Raw genomic sequence first — 18,603 nt, 5'->3', positions numbered from 1 at the left:
ACAGAGCTTACAGGTCAGGATGTCAGTAAAAAGCTGTCACATCACTGAGATAAGACAGAGCTTAACAGGTCAGGATGTCATTGAAGAGCTGTCACCTCACTGAGATAAGACTGAGCTTAACAGGTCAGGATGTCAGTGAAGGGCTGTCAGCTCACTGAGATAAGACAGAGCTTACAGGTCAGGATGTCAGTGAAGAGCTGTCACCTCACTGAGATAAGACAGAGCTTACAGGTCAGGATGTCAGTGAAAAGCTGTCACATCACTGAGATAAGACAGAGCTTACAGGTCAGGATGTCAGTGAAGAGCCGTCACATCACTGAGATAAGACAGAGCTTACAGGTCAGGATGTCAGTGAAGAGCTGTCACCTCACTGAGATAAGACAGAGCTTAACAGGTCAGGATGTCATTGAAGAGCTGTCACCTCACTGAGATAAGACTGAGCTTAACAGGTCAGGATGTCAGTGAAAAGCTGTCACATCACTGAGATAAGACAGAGCTTAAAAGGTCAGGATGTCAGTCAGAATGTCAGTGAAGAGCCGTCACCTCACTGTGATAAGACAGAGCTTACGTCAGATGTCAGAGCGTTATGAGTCAGGTCAGGATGTCAGTGAAGGCTGTCACTCACTGAGATAAGACGAGCTTACAGGTTCAGGATGTCATTGAAGAGCTGTCACTCACTGATATAAGACTGAGCTTAACAGGTCAGGATGTCAGTGAAGAGCTGTCACATCACTCAGATAAGACAGAGCTTAACAGGTCAGGATGTCAGTGAAGGGCTGTCACCTCACTGAGATAAGACTGCTTACAGGTCAGATGTCAGTGAGAGCTGTCACCTCACTGAGTAAGACTGACTTACAGGTCAGGATGTCAGTGAAGGGCTGTCAGCTCACTGAGATAAGACTGATCTTACAGGTCAGGATGTCAGTGAAGGGCTGTCAGCTCACTGAGATAAGACTGATCTTACAGGTCAGGATGTCAGTGAAGGGCTGTCAGCTCACTGAGATAAGACTGAGCTTAACAGGTCAGGATGTCAGTGAAGGGCTGTCACCTCACTGAGATAAGACAGAGCTTACAGGTCAGGATGTCAGTCACTATGATCTAATTTGGCTCCTTCAGTTTGGTGGAACCGTATTAATGTTCATCAACAAGATCACAGAAGCTCACTTAGAGGAACACAAAAAGTAAGGAACGCATTACAAAGCCACGCCCAACTGATCTCAAGTCAACATGGTTCAGCAATCTAGGGGTTAATCATCACGTCATTTATCATTAATAGCATTTAGAGGAAAACCAAAACCAAACCTTCACCAACATGGCCCCAGTCTCGCAGTAAGTGCAATGTTGTTATGTTATGAAAATGTACTGATGAGCGATTAACATACACGCACACGCGCACGCGCGCACACACACACACATACACACACACACACACATACACACAAGCAAACAAACACACACATACACCTATACATTCAGCGTATGTGATCAGTCAGAGCGTACGAAGCGAAAAGCCGACAGTGACATTACTAGCACTATTACAGATTCAATAAATATCTCAAGAAATCAATTGATGGGATTGGTTATATATTATATATTTGAATATGGACAATTCTATGACATGATATAATACACACGCTGTCAGACCTTTGACATATACATATATAGTTTTTTTCAGTCGTTGTTTTTGATCTGCAAAAATACACAAAATGTAAACGAAAATGTACAAAATCTATTTGACGTGCACGATTCATTCACGCGCATTTCTTTTATCTTGTGATTTATTTGTATGCGCATAAAACAATTCCAATGAGCCCCTCTTTCATCCATACGCACACATGATGTTCCTCTTTCAAAACTGACGATTCATTTGTATCATTCCAATTCTTCAAAGACACCATTAGGAACTGGCTTCGTGTCTGCTTCACGTTTAGTGACCAAACAGAATCATCGTCATTTGTTTTGTTTTTCTTCTTCGACTCGGGTATCTTTAGCTCTCGTTAGAAAAAAACCCCCAAACAACTAATTAAGATAGGAATCGTCTTCACCCATAATCTTTGCTGCTCCCAGTGTTGCTTTCTTACACCCTTTCCCCATTCTTTACTAATCTTTAACCCCCTGACCCCCCCCCCCCTTTTTTTCTGTTAATCAAAATGTATAATCGCGTGCACCATAAGTGCACTTAGTAGTTGGCTGCATACAAAAATCGACCAATATTCTTTTAGGTTAATGTAAAAAAAAAAAAAAAGAGATAGATAAAATAGACAATCAAACGCATCATTTGCACATATATAAACCAAACCATGAAAAATGTACAACCACTGACACGTCCTTTGGTTATAATATGTACACGTGCACACAATTTTTTAATTTTTTATGGCATATCTTGTCAGAATACCAAACGCGGTTTTAGACTTTTAATCACTGCTTTAAAGGAAAATAAATCGCACAACAGAGAAACAATAACAACACAACCAACAAGCTCATCTCAAAATGTTACAACACCCAATATCATAAGTACATCAATCACTCTCATGATCAAATGAAGTGAGTTGTTGACCAGAGCGTACGTTATAAACTGGCTCAATGAAATTACTGCGATTTCAATGCGTCTTCACACAATCTGTGGCCAAGAAATGTTAAATTGTGTATAATAAAACGGCGCATACAAAAAAAACTCTGGCCTGAATTATTACTGTCCACCATCAGAGCTAAAAACAAACAAACACAAAACAAACAAACAAAACCTGAATATGAAATATAGGTGACCTTGCATAGATATAAAAAATATACACGACCTTACATATTCAACACCATGTACGAAAATACGCTTTAGAATTAAACGTCTTCTGACATGCTAAAATAACTATTTCATAATTAAAACCAAGTTCATACAGCTTGGACATGGCAATGTACACGTATACATTCACTGATGAGGCGTGTGAAGCAATGCTGAAACAACTTTTTCTCCATGCATGCCTGCAGTCAAGGTCGCTGGATGCACACAGTTCTCGAAGCGTTTTCATCCCTCAAGGAATGGGGGGGAAAAAAAAAAACCCAAAAAACATAACCCCACTTTTATTGCTTTGCTCTGTTCCGGTAAACACTTGCTAGGTGTAAACTGTTTTGGAACTCCCCCCCCCCTACCCCCCCAACCCTCTCTTCACCCATAATAAAATAAAACGTGTGGTGCGATTCTGTCTTCTTATTTTCAGAATCTTCTGGTGAAAGATAACTGTGCACTGAACAGCAGTTTTAAAGTCCCCTTTCGCCTAGCACGAAGGAAAAAAAAAAAACAACTGCAAAAAATTCATGAGCTGCTCTTTTTGTACGTCCTGTGTGCGTGTAAGGGGTTCGGGGTGGGAAGGGGGAGAGGGGGGAGGAGGGGGGGGGAGAGGGGAAATGAGGTCAGTGTGGTTTTGATAAACACGTCATCACGAACTGCTGGTACACAGTGCCGTGTTGTTTGGTCATCATCCTCAGTCAGGAATCGCTCGTGGCGTCCTCTGTGTTCTGTCAGTGTCATGCACGTGTTTTGTTCTGGAGTGGCACGTGCTGTCTGTTCTCCGGCCTGCCTACCTACCTATCTGTCTGCCTGTCTGTCTGTTTGCCTGCAACTACGATTAAGTATCTCGGCCAAAATTGTTTTGATTTCTTCGTTTCGTGACCTTAACGGGCTTTCAATGTCTTCTTAACGGGTTTTTAATTAAAGTCTTTAACAGGCCTTTCACGACATGTGTCCTTAGCAAGCTTTTAATGTCTTCAACGGGCCTTTAATGTCTTCGACGGGCCTTCAATGTCCTTAGCAGGCCTTTCATGACCTTAGTCCTTAACAGACCTTTCAGGACCTTAACAGGCCTTTCATCACTTGTCTTTAACATTTCTTTCGTCATTTCAGTCCTAAACAGGCCTTGTGTGACTTTAACATACCTTTCAGGACCTTAACAGGTCTTTCACGACCTTAGTGCAAACAGGCATTCATGACCTAAGTCTTTACTATGTGTCTTTAATATTCGAAACAGGTCTTTAAGATCCTTAACAGGACTTTCATCACCTTAGTCTTGAACAGGCCTCTCATCACTTTAACAGACCTTTCATCATCTTAGTCCTTAACGGAATTTTCAGGACCTTAACAAGTATTTCATGACCTTAGTCTTAACAGGACTTTCATTACCATAGTCCCCAATAGGCCTTTAATGTCCTTCACGGGTCTTTCAGAACCTTAATAGGCCTTTCATCATCTTTGTCCTTGACAGGCCTTTCATGATCCCAACAGGCCTTTCAAATGTCCCTTTCATGACCCCAACATGCCTTTCAAATGTCCCTTTCATGACCCCAACAGGCCTTTCAAAGTCTATCTTCCACAGTCAGTAAGACAGATCAGGACCAGCAACGTCTCCAGCCTTGAAAGACCGAGGTCAGTATGTTTTCTGCACCAACAGGCCGGCGACTCTCCATGCTCTCCATGCCCCCAACACCCCGTCCCCTCACTTCATTCCTTGTGTGATAATGATAATTCATGTCCAAGGAAAGAGGATTGGGTTGAACAGGAAATGTAACAATTTCACCCTGCCCCACATAGAAAACCCCCCACAAAAACAAAGAAAGAAAGAAAAACTGGATGATCTCCATGCCATCAGTTTGAACTGTTGATGTCCTGAGAGCCACCAAATAATGAACAGTTCATGTCATTCAACACTAAGCGACAGACCTCAAGAATCTGACCGGCGGGCAGTGGAACTCAAACTCCCCCAGCAGTAGGTGATTGGAAGGAGGAGGGAACTGCGTCCTCCCTTTTCAGGTCACTGTCCATCCCAGTATCAAAGAAAGTCATCATCAAAATGTGTGCCCCTCCCACCTCCAGTGTTCGAGAGAGCAGTGGAAAGACGGTAGTTGTTTTTTTTCCCCGACCTTACCTCACAGGCCTCAGCAAGAGAGCTGGGCACTCAAAAAACAGACCTTGGTTACAAAAAACAAATTGTACCACCAGCTTTTCTCATCTACTGGTGTCACTGTCGCTGTATGCCCCCCTCTCTCTCGCCACCAGACCATGTAAACGTATGTCTCTTCAAAAGACACGTGTGCAGCGAGTAGTTGATGTTCGTCCGTCGGTTTCGAAGAAGACCACGACTTCAGTGTCAGATGGAGGATCTGTGACTGAGGCCAATCTGGGTCCAGAAATCTCGTCCACATGTGGAACATAAGTGGGTAGGTGGTGCTGCAGTGGAAGTGGAGGTAGCTCCACGTAGTTGAAGAGTAGTTATATCAGTCCTGATCACCTTATCAGGTCATTCATGACCTTAACAGCCTGGGCAGTCGGTTGGACTATAAGCAACAATGTCCTGCCATGAAGAGCAGTTATTTGTGACCAGCTCATCGCTCGGCAGAAAGTCAGTCCTCAAGTCTTATGTATGTCTTGTGCTGGGCGCCAAGACCATCCAGTCATTAGAATAGGTAGCTGTAAGTCATGTCATCAAGTCCTCAGAACAGGTAGTCCTAACTTACAACACGAAATCCTCAGAACAGGTAGTCCCAAGCCACTCCATCACGTCCTCCGAACAGGTAATTCTAACATACGACATGAACTACTTAGAACAGGTAGTCCTAGATTACACCATCACGTCCTCCGAACAGGTAGTCCTAAGTTACGCCACCAAGTTTTCAAAACAGGTAGTCCTAAGTTACCCCATGCTGTCCTCAGAACAGGTAGTCGTGAGTCACGCCATGGAGTCCTCAGAACAGGTAGTCGCAACAGCTTAAAGTCCTCAGAACAGGTAGTCCTGTGCTGCCCCACCAAGCCCTCAAAACAGGTAGTCTTAAGTTACACCACCAAGTCCTCAGAACAAGTAGTAAGCTACAAGTTCTCCAAATAGGCAGTCCAAAGTTACGTCATGCTGTCCTCAGAACAGGCAGTCCAAAGTTACGTCATGCTGTCCTCAGAACAGGCAGTCCAAAGTAACGTCATGCTGTCCTCAGAACAGGCAGTCCTAAGTTACACCACCAAGTCCTCAGAACAAGTAGTAAGCTACAAGTTCTCCAAATAGGCAGTCCAAAGTTACGTCATGCTGTCCTCAGAACAGGCAGTCCAAAGTTACGTCATGCTGTCCTCAGAACAGGCAGTCCAAAGTTACGTCATGCTGTCCTCAGAACAGGCAGTCCAAAGTTACGTCATGCTGTCCTCAGAACAGGCAGTCCTAAGTTACACCACCAAGTCCTCAGAACAAGTAGTAAGCTACCCCATCACAAGTTCTCCAAATAGGCAGTCCAAAGTTACGTCATGCTGTCCTCAGAACAGGCAGTCCAAAGTTACGTCATGCTGTCCTCAGAACAGGCAGTCCAAAGTTACGTCATGCTGTCCTCAGAACAGGCAGTCCAAAGTTACGTCATGCTGTCCTCGGAACAGGCAGTCCTAAGTTACGCCACCAAGTCCTCCAAATAGGTAGTCCAAAGTTACGTCATGCTGTCCTCAGAACAGGCAGTCCAAAGTTACGTCATGCTGTCCTCAGAACAGGCAGTCCAAAGTTACGTCATGCTGTCCTCAGAACAGGCAGTCCAAAGTTACGTCATGCTGTCATCAGAACAGGCAGTCCAAAGTTACGTCATGCTGTCCTCAGAACAGGCAGTCCAAAGTTACGTCATGCTGTCATCAGAACAGGCAGTCCAAAGTTACGTCATGCTGTCCTCAGAACAGGCAGTCCTAAGTTACGCCACCAAGTCCTCCAAATAGGTAGTCCAAAGTTACGTCATGCTGTCCTCAGAACAGGCAGTCCTAAGTTACGCCACCAAGTCCTCCAAATAGGTAGTCCAAAGTTACATCATACTGTCCTCGGAACAGGCAGTCCTAAGTTACACCTTGAAGTCCTCAGAACAGACGCCTATCAAGAGAGGAACACTGCACAACAAGGGATGAAGGGTGTAGGGTGTCGGGGAGGGTTCTCCTCAGGGGTGTCGGCAGGTCCGGCAGCAGCTCTGGCTGTAGTAGTCGTGGCCACACGCCTTGTGCTCCCTCACCAGGTGGCACCACTGCTCCTTGTCCACACACGGCGGGGCTGGGGGACCTGCAGTGCACGTGCTGAGAATGAGTGGCATTGTTTCTCTCTCCATCCCTCTGTGTGTGTGTGTGTGTGTGTGTGTGTGTGCGTGTGTGTGTGTGTGTGTGTGTGTGTGTGTGTGTGTGTGTGTGTGTGTGTGTGTGTGTTATTCGGTTGTTTTTTTGTTGTTTTTTTAAAAAAAAGTTATATTTAATGAACTGCTTTAAATTCTTTTGACGTTGACGAGCCTGAAGACATATATCTGTACACTATGTGTTTCAGAAATTAAAGTGATTGACTGTTTGATTGATTGATTTGATTGATTGATTGAAAGGGAGAGCTGATTGTGAGGGCGGGTGGGGTGGATGGAATGAGATCTGATTTCTATTCTCAATCGGGAGATAAAAAAAAGAAAAGAAAAAAAAAGAACACCAAAACCAGGAGGGTTCAGAGTTTCATTTAAACTTTTAGCTGTTCGCTGCAACATGAAGTTTGCAACCCCTGACCTTCCTCTTTCCCAAGACACCTCCGCCCCCCTTACAACTCACAATCTTCCTCTTTCCCAAGACACCACACTCCCCTCCCCCATTACAACTCACAATCTTCCTCTTTCCCAAGACACCACACTCCCCTCCCCCATTACAACTCACAATCTTCCTCTTTCCCAAGACACCCACCTCCCCTTACAACTCACAATCTTCCTCTTTCCCAAGACACCACACCCCTCCCCCATTACAACTCACAATCTTCCTCTTTCCCAAGACACCCACCTCCCCTTACAACTCACAATCTTCCTCTTTCCCAAGCCACCACACTCCCCTCCCCCATTACAACTCACAATCTTCCTCTTTCCCAAGACACCACACTCCCCTCCCCCCTCCTTACAACTCACAATCTTCCTCTTTCCCAAGCTACTACACTCCCTCCCCCGACCCCTTACAACACAATCTTCCTCTTTCTAAAGCCACCCCCCTTACAACTCACAATCTTCCTCTTCCCAAACCCCCTCACCCTCCCTTACAACTCACAATCTTCCTCTTCCCAAGCCCCCCCCCCTCCCTTACAACTCACAATCTTCCTCTTCCCAGGCCACCCCCCCACCCCCACCCCCTTTACAACTCACAACCTTCCTCTCTCCAATCCCCCACCCACCCTTACAACTCACAATCTCCCTCTTCCCAATCCTCATGACAACCCCCAACCTTCTTCTTTCCCAAGCCACCACACTCCCCCAACCCCCCCCCCCCCACCGCTTCCGAGCTCCACTCACTCTTCACCCCCCACACCCCCCTTGCAGGTTTGGCTTATCCAATTGATTTGTACATCAATCAAGATATAAAATAAATGACAAATGTGAAATGCAGTGTCCGCGGTGAAAATCTGTTTTGGAAAATGAAGTCCATTCTGTTCCGTGTTGCCCTGCTGTTTATAACTCGAGAAACAGTCTAATCCCGTCAAAATATTTCAACGTCCCAGTGATTTTAGACTGACATTACAACTGGTTTTGAGAAAAAGGAACACATTATGAGAAATATCAACCACGTATCTTTATAAGGCATTTAGGAAAAGAGAGATCGTATTATCATAACACTATATTTTCAGTTGACGATTTTCGAATATGATATGCCTGTAAAGTAAAGATTTATATGGATTCTCCCGTCGGACCGACGGATGAGTAGGCAGGCAGGCTTATCTGTCGGTGTGTGTCCTCATATGGGAGAAGAGGCCGATTCTGGATGCGCAGCACTTCCCACGGGTGTTGCAAGGGAAAACGTCTCCAGAAGTTGAGCCCTGCTTCCTTCGTTCATGCTTCTCCTTAATGGCCAGCGTTCTCTTGTTTTCAAACGTCTTTATGCCATTAGAGCACAGCATCCTCCAGCGAGAGCGGTCAAGGGCATCAGTTTCCCAGGAAGCGATGTCTATGTCACAGGCTTTGAGGTCTGTCTTCAAGGTGTCCTTGAAGCGCTTGCAGGGTCTTCTAAGTTCGCGGTGACCTTCCTTCAGCTGGCCATACAGTAGCATCTTCGGGATATATATATATATATATATATATATATATATACAACCCAAAACAAATTCACATGTTTGAGCACGATACATGCCCTGTTCTCTTATTGTGAGCTGCTCTGCTGTATATGTGTGCGCATAAAAATTATGACAGTTACGTTCTCTTTTCAGTTTATCTGACATCAAAACCAATCACACAGACACTGACCAACCATCCGAGCCATGTACTGGAGCTGGGGTCGGGGCCGGATTGCACGTGCTCGTGACCTGGGCTGGGGTCGTGAAGGACCTGCCTGGGCCCGTGAACGGTAGTGTGGTCGTGGTTGAGGCTGCGGCTGCGGTTGTGGCTGCGGTCTAGGGGTAGTAGTAGTCGTCGTCGTCGTCGTTGTCGTCGTTGTCGTTGTTGTCCTGGTGGTGGTGGTGGTTGGAGGAGGGGAGGGACGAGGGCATCGGGGTTGTCGGCAGGTCCGGGAGGTGGGGGGTCGCACCAGGTGGCCACAGCGGGCGTGTCCGAAGCGCCCGTGCCCGTCGCTACACCACACCTCACGCTGCTGGCGACCGTGGCCGCACGTCACAGAACACTGGCCACAGGGAAAGGGAAAAAGAAAAAAAAGATGTGATATGGTAATTATATGTGATGGCCTAGAGGTAACGCGTCCGCCTTGGAAGCGAGAGAATCTGAGCGCGCTGGTTCGAATCACGGCTCAGTCGCCGGTATTTTCTCCACCTCCAATAGACCTTGAGTGGTGGTCTGGATGCTAGTCATTCGGATGAGACGATAAACCGAGGTCCCGTGTGCAGCATGCACTTAGCGCACGTAAAAGAACCCACGGCAACGAAAAGGTTGTTCCTGGCAAAATTCCGTAGAAAAATCCACTTCGATTGGAAAACAAATAAAACTGCACGCAGTAAAAATACAAAAAAAATGCGTGGCGCTGTAGTGTAGAGACATGCTCTCCTTGGAGAGAGCAGCCCGAATTTCACACAGATAAATCTGTTGTGATAAAAAGAAATACAAATACAAGTTGCCAGCCACAATTCTTTATATCCAGACTTCACCATGGCACGGCATTTACGTTTTGTTCAGCAAAATCAGTTACACCTCTTTAATTAAAAGTGCTTACAAAAGGAGGGAAGGAATTGACCGCCCCCACCCCCCCTCGCCACCGCCCTCCCCCTCAATCCTCCGTCCCCCCGTCCATCCTCCGCCACCCCCAGCCCCACTCTCTCCTCACCTTCCCCCAGGCGGAGAATCTCCAGACGAGTCGCGAGCGGCAGATGTGACGCCGGCAGAGGCGGGAGGCAGCGGGGCGGGAGGCGGCGTCGCAGCGGTGGTCGGCGTGGATGACGAAAGGCGACAGGCTGGTGCCCGTGCCCGAGCGACACGTCACCTTGCGGGTCTGCCGTCCCTCCCCGCACTGCACCGAGCACTGGGCACACACACACACACACACAACACATACACACACACACACACATCATACATCACACATCACACACACACACATCCATCATACATCACACATCATACATCACACACACATCATACATCACACACACATCATCCATCATACATCACACACACACACATCACACATCACACACACACACACACACACACACACACACACATCACATCAGAACACATTTCAGCGAGTTTAATGATGACGACGATGATGATGAGGATGATGGTGATGATGAGGATGATGGTGATGATGAGGAGGATGATAAGAAGAAGAAGAAGAGTACATAGTAATAATTATGTATACACATACTACTACTATTATTATTATTATTACTACTACTACTAACTAAATGACTAACTAACTAAATAAATGAATAAATAAATCATACTACTACTACTGTTGCTGTTGTTGCTGCTGCTGCTACTGTTACTACTGCTGCTGCAACTGATATTACTACTATTTCTGCTGCTGCTGCTATAACTACAGCTGCTGGTGCTGGTGCCACAGCTACTACTACTACCACAATCTATAGTAACAACAACAACAGTAACAATACATTAAAAATCATCACCACCATCCATCATCATCAAAACAAATCACCCCGCACAGCAGTAAGGGTAATTTAGTAATCACAAGTGGAGATCCATAATAGAATATCTGTACCCTCTAGTCAAAGAACTTCACGAATACGGTTGTGATATGCCAGTTAAACGAACAAACTCTGGAGATTTCTGGAACGACACATTCCAGACTTATAAAATGTTTCGAGAAAAAGTCCATATTGATAATTCTGACCTCTTAGCTGAGAATGTTTTCTGTAATGAGTTTATCAAAATCGACAGAAAAATAATATACTATAAGGAATGGAAGAACAAAGGTTTATATTGCATTGCAGACTTAGTCAGTGAAACAGTAGCATTCGTTTCCAATGAAGATTTCAAGAGTAAATTTAACATCAAAACAAAAGTTTTAGAATTTAAGATTGTGTACAAGCAGTCAAAAAGTTCTTTCGTATAAATAGTATTGATCTGAATAGCAATGAGTCAGATCAAATACAAAAAGCTCCTAACATAATCCAGAGTGTAGGGAAAGGGTCAAAACTTTATTATGACACTCTTATTGCAGATCACAACCAACCAAATTGCTGTGAAAAATTAAAAACAAAGAAATAATCAATCTTAAGTGGGAAAATATATTTGAGACAATACAAAGTATAAAAGAAAGTAAAACTGAAATCGTTTCAATTAAGAACAGTTCATAGAATACTGGTAACAAATATAATTCTTTAAAAGAAAAGAAGTATCGTTGAAAACAACGAATATACATTTTGTAAAACCGAAAAGGAAAGAATCAGCCACTTGTTCGTCACATGCAGTGTAACGTCTGCCTTTTGGAAAGATATAGAACATTTCTTAAATGACAAACTGCACAAAACAACACAGAACTTTTGTATTGTCAAAAGAATTGATATCATTTCCCACCTCTCTCTCTCTAATAATAATAATAATAATAATGGTACTTATATAGCGCTAAATCTTGTGCATAAACAAATCAAAGCGCTTTCGCACCAGTCATTCTCACGCAAGCATAACTCTAAAACTGAAAAAAAAACCCTAAAAAGACAAGGAAGAGGCAGGGAAGGGAGGCTATTTTGGGAAGAGGTGGGTTTTAAGGCCAGACTTGAAAGAGCTGAGTGTGGAGACTTGACGAAGCGAAAGAGGAAGTTCATTCCAATTGCAAGGTCCAGAGACAGAGAAAGAACGGTGGCCAACAGTCGAGAGTTTGAATCTGGGTATGTGTAAGTGGAGTGGATCCGAAGCTGATCGTAGTGAGCGAGATGGAGTGTAGAGGTGAAGGCAGCCACAGAGATAGGAAGGGGCTGATTTGTGAATACATTTGTAGCATAGAGTGCTGATCTTGTACTTTATTCGGTGTGAGACAGGGAGCCAGTGGAGATGTTGCAAAAGAGGAGTGGTGTGCTCAGATCTTTTCTTTCTGAGGACGAGTCGGGCAGCAGAATTTTGTATGCGCTCTCTCTCTCTCTCACTGACTTACCCTGGACCACCTCGCGGAGTGCCAGTCTGGGGGACAGGGGTGAGTGTGGCACAGGCGCCGCTTGGCTGGCTTGGGTAGCTGCTTGCAGTGTCTCTTCCCGATCCTCCTCTCCCTGCTGCTGCTGCTGCCTCCGATGCTTCTGCCTCCTTTGCCCCCAGCCAGACCCCCCACCCCTACCACCTTGCGGCACGTGATTTTCCGCACCTGCCGGCCTCCCCCGCACGTACGGCTGCAAGGGGACCAGTCTTCTGGCACCCACCTGGTGGTCATGGCAACAACGATCATTATGTCATTATGTCAGTTCGTCACGTCATGTTTCCTGAGATTGATTTCATTGATAAAAACTTCTTTTTTTTTTCCCCCGATTCGATAAATCTATAGAGTGTGGAGGGTTGTGACAGTGTTTTTTTTTGTTTTTTTTTAACACACACACACACACACACACACACACACACACACACACACACACACACACACAGATACAGACACTGACACTGTCACACAAACACAGACACACACACACACATACACACATACACACACACACACACACACACAGAGTCACACACACACACACACAGAGAATCGCACAGAGACATACACATAAACAGACACGCGCACAGGTCGGCGCGCGAACGCGCGTACAACCTACACACACACACACACACACACACACACACACACACACACACACACTCATGCACACAAACGTCCATGAGCATGTGTATTCCTATTTATCTGTGTTTTACAGAAATGCAACCATCGATTATATCGGAACACTTTTTATTTGTATACATACGGATATCTTTTTTTCGTATCTACATTCTCTCTCTCTCTCTCTCTCTCTCTCTCTCTCTCTCTCTCTCTCTCTCCTCAGATGACTTGATGTATTAAAAAAAAAAAAAAAGCAGTTGCTACTTATTCATCTTAAAATAAAATACTGACTTGACAACCACACACACACACACACACACACACACACACACACACACACACACACACCCACGCCCCCCCCCTCCCATAATCTCCCCCACCCCCACATCAACATCACACACACCCACACAACTCCTCCTTCCCCCTCCCCCCAGCGCCCATAACAACCCCCCCCCCACACACACACACCCTTCCCACCCACTATCCCCCACACCCACACCCACACCAACCCAACACACACCCACACAACTCCTCCCAATACCCCCCTCCCAATAACCCCAAACCCTCTCTCCTAATCACCTGGCATGCCATGTCGGCGGGCACTCCTGGCTGGAGCAGCGCTGTCGGGTGGCCGGCTTGGGCAGGTGCTTGCACTGCCGCCTGCGGAGCTTCCGGTCCCTGTGGGGGGCCACCTCCTGGCGGCACGACATCTTCCGCCGCTGGTGGCCCCCTCCGCACGTGCGGCTGCACCCCGTCCACGGCTCAGGCACCCACCTGGTTGCACGTGACATCACGACACACACACACACACACCTCGTGACACACACTTCATCATGACACTTGCTCACGACACGCCTCAAGACATGCCTCATGAAACATGAGGCACGTGACATTCGCCTGCCTGTCCAACACACCCACGGCACCACACCTCACGACACACCTCATGACAGCACGACACACCTCATGACACAGTTCGTGACACACCTCATGACATACTTCTTCAGGACACACCTCATGACACACTTCTTCAGGACACACCTCTCGACACACTTCAGGACAACCTCATGACACAACGACACACCTCATAACACCACGACACACCTCATAACACACTTCAGGACACACCTCGTGACACCATGACACACTTCAGGACACACCTCATGACACCACGACACACCTCATAACACCACGACACACCTCATAACACACTTCAGGACACACCTCGTGACACCACGACACACCTCGTGACACCATGACACACTTCAGGACACACCTCATGACACCACGACACACCTCATAACACCACGACACACCTCATAACACACTTCAGGACACACCTCATGACACCACGACACACCTCATAACACCACGACACACTTCAAGACACACCTCATGACACCACGACACACCTCATAACACCACGACACACCTCATAACACACTTCAGGACACACCTCATGACACCACGACACACCTCATAACACCACGACACACCTCATAACACACTTCAGGACACACCTCGTGACACCACGACACACCTCATGACACCACGACGCACCTCATGACACACTTCAAGACACACCTCATGACACCGCGACACACCTCACAACACCACGACGCACCACATGACACACTTCAGGACACACCTCATGACACCACGACACACCTCATGACACTTCGTGACACACCTCATGAAACAGCGCATGACATCCGCCTGTCCAACACCACGGCACCACACCACGACACACCTCATGACACCATGACACACCTCATGATACAGGTCGTGACACACCTCATGACACCACGACACACCCCATGACACACCTCATGAAACAGCGCATGGCATTCGCCTGTCCAACACTATGACACAACTCCTGACACCACGGCACACTTCGTGACAACATGACAAAACTCATGACACACCTCATGACACCACGGCACCACATCACACCTCTCATGACAATTTTACAACCTCATGACACCACGACGCACCTCACAACACCTCATGACAACCAACTGTCCAACACAACGAGAACACGTGACACACCTCATGACACCGTGACACACACACACACACACACACCTCATGATAGCCACCCTGTCGGTATGACACTATAAAAGCCACGACAGCCACCTGCCGGACGTCACGACACCATCACACACACACACACAGCGTCTGCCTGCCAGAGTCCCCCCACCCTCCTTCTTTTTTTGTTTGTTTGTTTTGTTTTCTTGTTGTTGTTGCTGGTGGTGGTGGTGGTGGTGTTCTTTTTATGATGCTCGTCACCATAAACGGACGGCCGCAGATAACTCGAGCTGTTTCATGAGGTGTGTTCCACTGATCAGAAAGTGATTCACAGGAACCTAACGTTAGCCTGCTCCAGGTGATTATCCCAGTTCTCTTCACGTGGCAGAGAAGAACGCAAGAGTTTTGTTGAAAAGGCCTTTTATGACCCGTTCCTCATAACTGATTGTGCTGTAAGAGGGAATAGTAGTTATAGTATACTATGGACATGATCAAAATGGCCAAAAAAAATCTTCAAAGGAAAAGAAAAAGAGGACAAGGTAGAGGAAAATGCTTCAACGACATCGGTGTGCGTAATAAATGTATCATGGAAGCCATGTTCATCTTCCATGAAACGTTGAAGCCCAGTCATCTGAGGATAAAGCGTGTTTTTTTGTGGTTTCTTTTGTTTGTTTGTTTGGTTTTCGTTTTCACTGTATTCTTCCTCCCCCCCCCCCCCCTTTTTTTAATTTTTTTTTAAAGGAATATACTTCTGTCGTAAATCGCAGTGCAGTGAAAAAGAAAATACAGTTCCGTTTCCACAACATTATGGCAGAACGAAGGGAGATAATAATAATCGTGACCTGGCGGGGCAGGCCTGGGCCTTGCAGGGGAAGGCTCCTGTCTTGGGCTTGCTGTCCGGGTCACAGTGCCTCGCCTCCACCTCTGTCTCCAGGTCCTTCAGACAGCGGGCTGACACCGTCATCACTCCTGCACAACACAGTCACTGTCATCATTTTGTATTTTTTGTATTTTGTATTTCTTTTTATCACAACAGATTTCTCTGTGTGAAATTCGGGCTGCTCTCCCCAGGGAGAGCGCGTCGCTATACTACAGCGCCACCCATTTTTTTTGTGTGTGTATTTCTCCTGCGTGCAGTTTTATTTGTTTTTCCTATTGACGTGGATTTTTCTACAGAATTTTGCCAGGAACAACCCTTTTGTTGCCGTGGGTTCTTTTACGTGCGCTAAGCGCGTGCTGCACACGGGACCTCGGTTTATCGTCTCATCCGAATGACTAGCGTCCAGACCACCACTCAAGGTCTAGTGGAGGGGGAAAAAATATCTGCGGCTGAGCCGTGATTCGAACCACCGCGCTCAGATTCTCTCGCTTCCTAAGCGGACGCGTTACCTCTAGGCCATCACTTCACTCACATCGTTATCATCGTGCTCATCATCATCATCATCAGCAGCAGCAGCAGCAGCTGCATCGGCATCATTACACTATTATCATTAATATATCATCAGTGGTTATTTGATGGGCTGGTGTTGAATACACAGGTTGACAGCTGAATTGGTTGTGCCGCAGGATTGGATATCAGTTGGGTCTTTGGTTGGGGTTTCCCAATCAACTGTATCGTCAGTGGGTTGTGTTCGGTTGGACAGTTGGTTTAAATGAATCTTTAATCGGAACAAATCAAGGAAAAAGTATATATGCTAATGCAAAACAGAAGAGCAACAAGATTATAATCAAAAATGTGCTCAAACAAAAACAACAACAAACATTAGATAAACTCATAAGACGGCTGGTAAAGCACAATCATACATAACAAAGAAACATTCCTCGTTAAATAAAATATTGCAAATAACGAAACGTAGCTGACTAAAGAAATGCGACTAATATAGGTCACTTGAAATCATACAAGTTTGTAGTTATGTAGACAAATAACGAAATGTTGCTAACTAAAGAAATGTGGCTAATACAGGTCCCTTGAACTCACAGTACAGGTTTGTAGCTATAAATAGATAACGAAACGTTTCTAACTAGTAGAGGAATGTGACTAATATAGGTCACTTGAAATCATACAAGTTTGTAGCTATAAACAAATAACGAAACGTTACCAACTAAAGGAATGTGACTAATATAGGACACTCGAACTCACACTAAAAGTTTGTAGCTATAAGCAAATAACGAAACGTTGCTGACTAAAGAAATGTGGATATTATTGCGTACTACAAGTTTGTAGCTATAAGCAACTAACGAAACGTTGCTGACTAAAGAAATATGGATATTACTGCATACTACAAGTTTGTAGCTATATGCAAATAACGAAACGTTGCTGACAAAAGAAACATGGCTAATATAGGTCACTTGAATTCATACTACAAGTTTGTAGCTATAACCAAATAACGAAACGTTGTTAATCAAAAGGATTGTGGCTAATACAGGTCACTGGAATTCATACAAGTTTGAAACTCTATCAACAAAACAACGAAACGCTGCTCACTAAAGAAATGTGGGCTAACAGGTCACTTGGAAATCACACAGTTTTGTAGCCAATGAAAACGGCAGCATTGCGGAGACTATATAAAGAAAATTAATATTGTTAGCATAGGTCACTTGAAACCATGCAAGTTGGTAGCTATAATTCTAAACAAATAACGAAACGTTGCTAACTAAAGTAATGTATTCATACAACGTTTTTAGCCATGAAAATCGACGGCGCAAAAACTAGCGGGAGGCTGCTTGCTTGGTTGATGTTGCTGTTGTTTTCGTGGTTTTTTTGTTTTTTTTCTCTCACCTCCGGCGCAGGACTGGGAACACTCGGAGACCACCTGGGACCAGGTGTAGTTGTGTGTGGGTGGCAGGACTTGGCGGCGTGCGCTTGGGATGGTGTACTGATACTGGACGCCTGGGTTGGTGTCCTGCACCAGTATCTGCAAGCAAGCAAGCAGCACACGGCAAGAAGTTGTCAGGAGGGCTGGGTGAGGCTGTTTGAATGTTTGTTTGTTTGTTTGTTTGTTTGTATGGGTGGGTGTTGGTGGGTGGGTGGGGGGGGGGGTGAGTGTGTGTGTGTGTGTGTGTGTGTGTGTGTGGGTGGCTTGGGGGGGATGAGTGTGTGTGTGTGTGTGTGTGTGTGTGTGTGTGTGTGTGTGTTTGTGTGTTTGTGTGTGTGTGTGTGTGTGTGTGTGAGGAGGGGCGGGTGAGTGTCTGTGTGTGTGTGTGGGGGGGGGGGGGGGTTGTTTGTGTGTGTGTGTGTGTGTGTGTGTGTGCGTGTGTGTGTGTGTGTGCGTGTGTGTGTGTGTGTGTGTGTGTGTGTGTGTGTGTGTGTGTGTGCGAGGAAGAAGAAGAAGGAAGATGATGATGATGATGCAGAAGAAGAAAGATGA

At 45.8% G+C, this 18,603-nt stretch overlaps 1 protein-coding gene across 1 annotated transcript in view; it reads right to left on the bottom strand.

The window, feature by feature from the left end:
* Positions 1 to 6,773: 6,773 nt before the first annotated feature.
* Positions 6,774 to 18,603, bottom strand: part of LOC143285779 (A disintegrin and metalloproteinase with thrombospondin motifs 18-like) — a 257,129-nt gene continuing 245,299 nt past the window's right edge. The window contains exons 19-25 of the mRNA XM_076593195.1: positions 18,015 to 18,150; positions 16,078 to 16,204; positions 13,790 to 13,984; positions 12,557 to 12,815; positions 10,271 to 10,465; positions 9,244 to 9,616; positions 6,774 to 7,055 (exon numbers count right to left, since the gene is read on the bottom strand). Coding sequence (XP_076449310.1) covers positions 6,937 to 7,055; positions 9,244 to 9,616; positions 10,271 to 10,465; positions 12,557 to 12,815; positions 13,790 to 13,984; positions 16,078 to 16,204; positions 18,015 to 18,150 — 1,404 coding nt within the window. The 3' untranslated portion in view covers positions 6,774 to 6,936. The remainder of the gene's footprint in view (positions 7,056 to 9,243; positions 9,617 to 10,270; positions 10,466 to 12,556; positions 12,816 to 13,789; positions 13,985 to 16,077; positions 16,205 to 18,014; positions 18,151 to 18,603) is intronic.

This window comes from Babylonia areolata, chromosome 9, assembly GCF_041734735.1.
Source record: "Babylonia areolata isolate BAREFJ2019XMU chromosome 9, ASM4173473v1, whole genome shotgun sequence".
NCBI lineage: Eukaryota > Metazoa > Mollusca > Gastropoda > Neogastropoda > Buccinidae > Babylonia > Babylonia areolata.
This window is presented reverse-complemented; position numbering and strand designations above follow the sequence as displayed.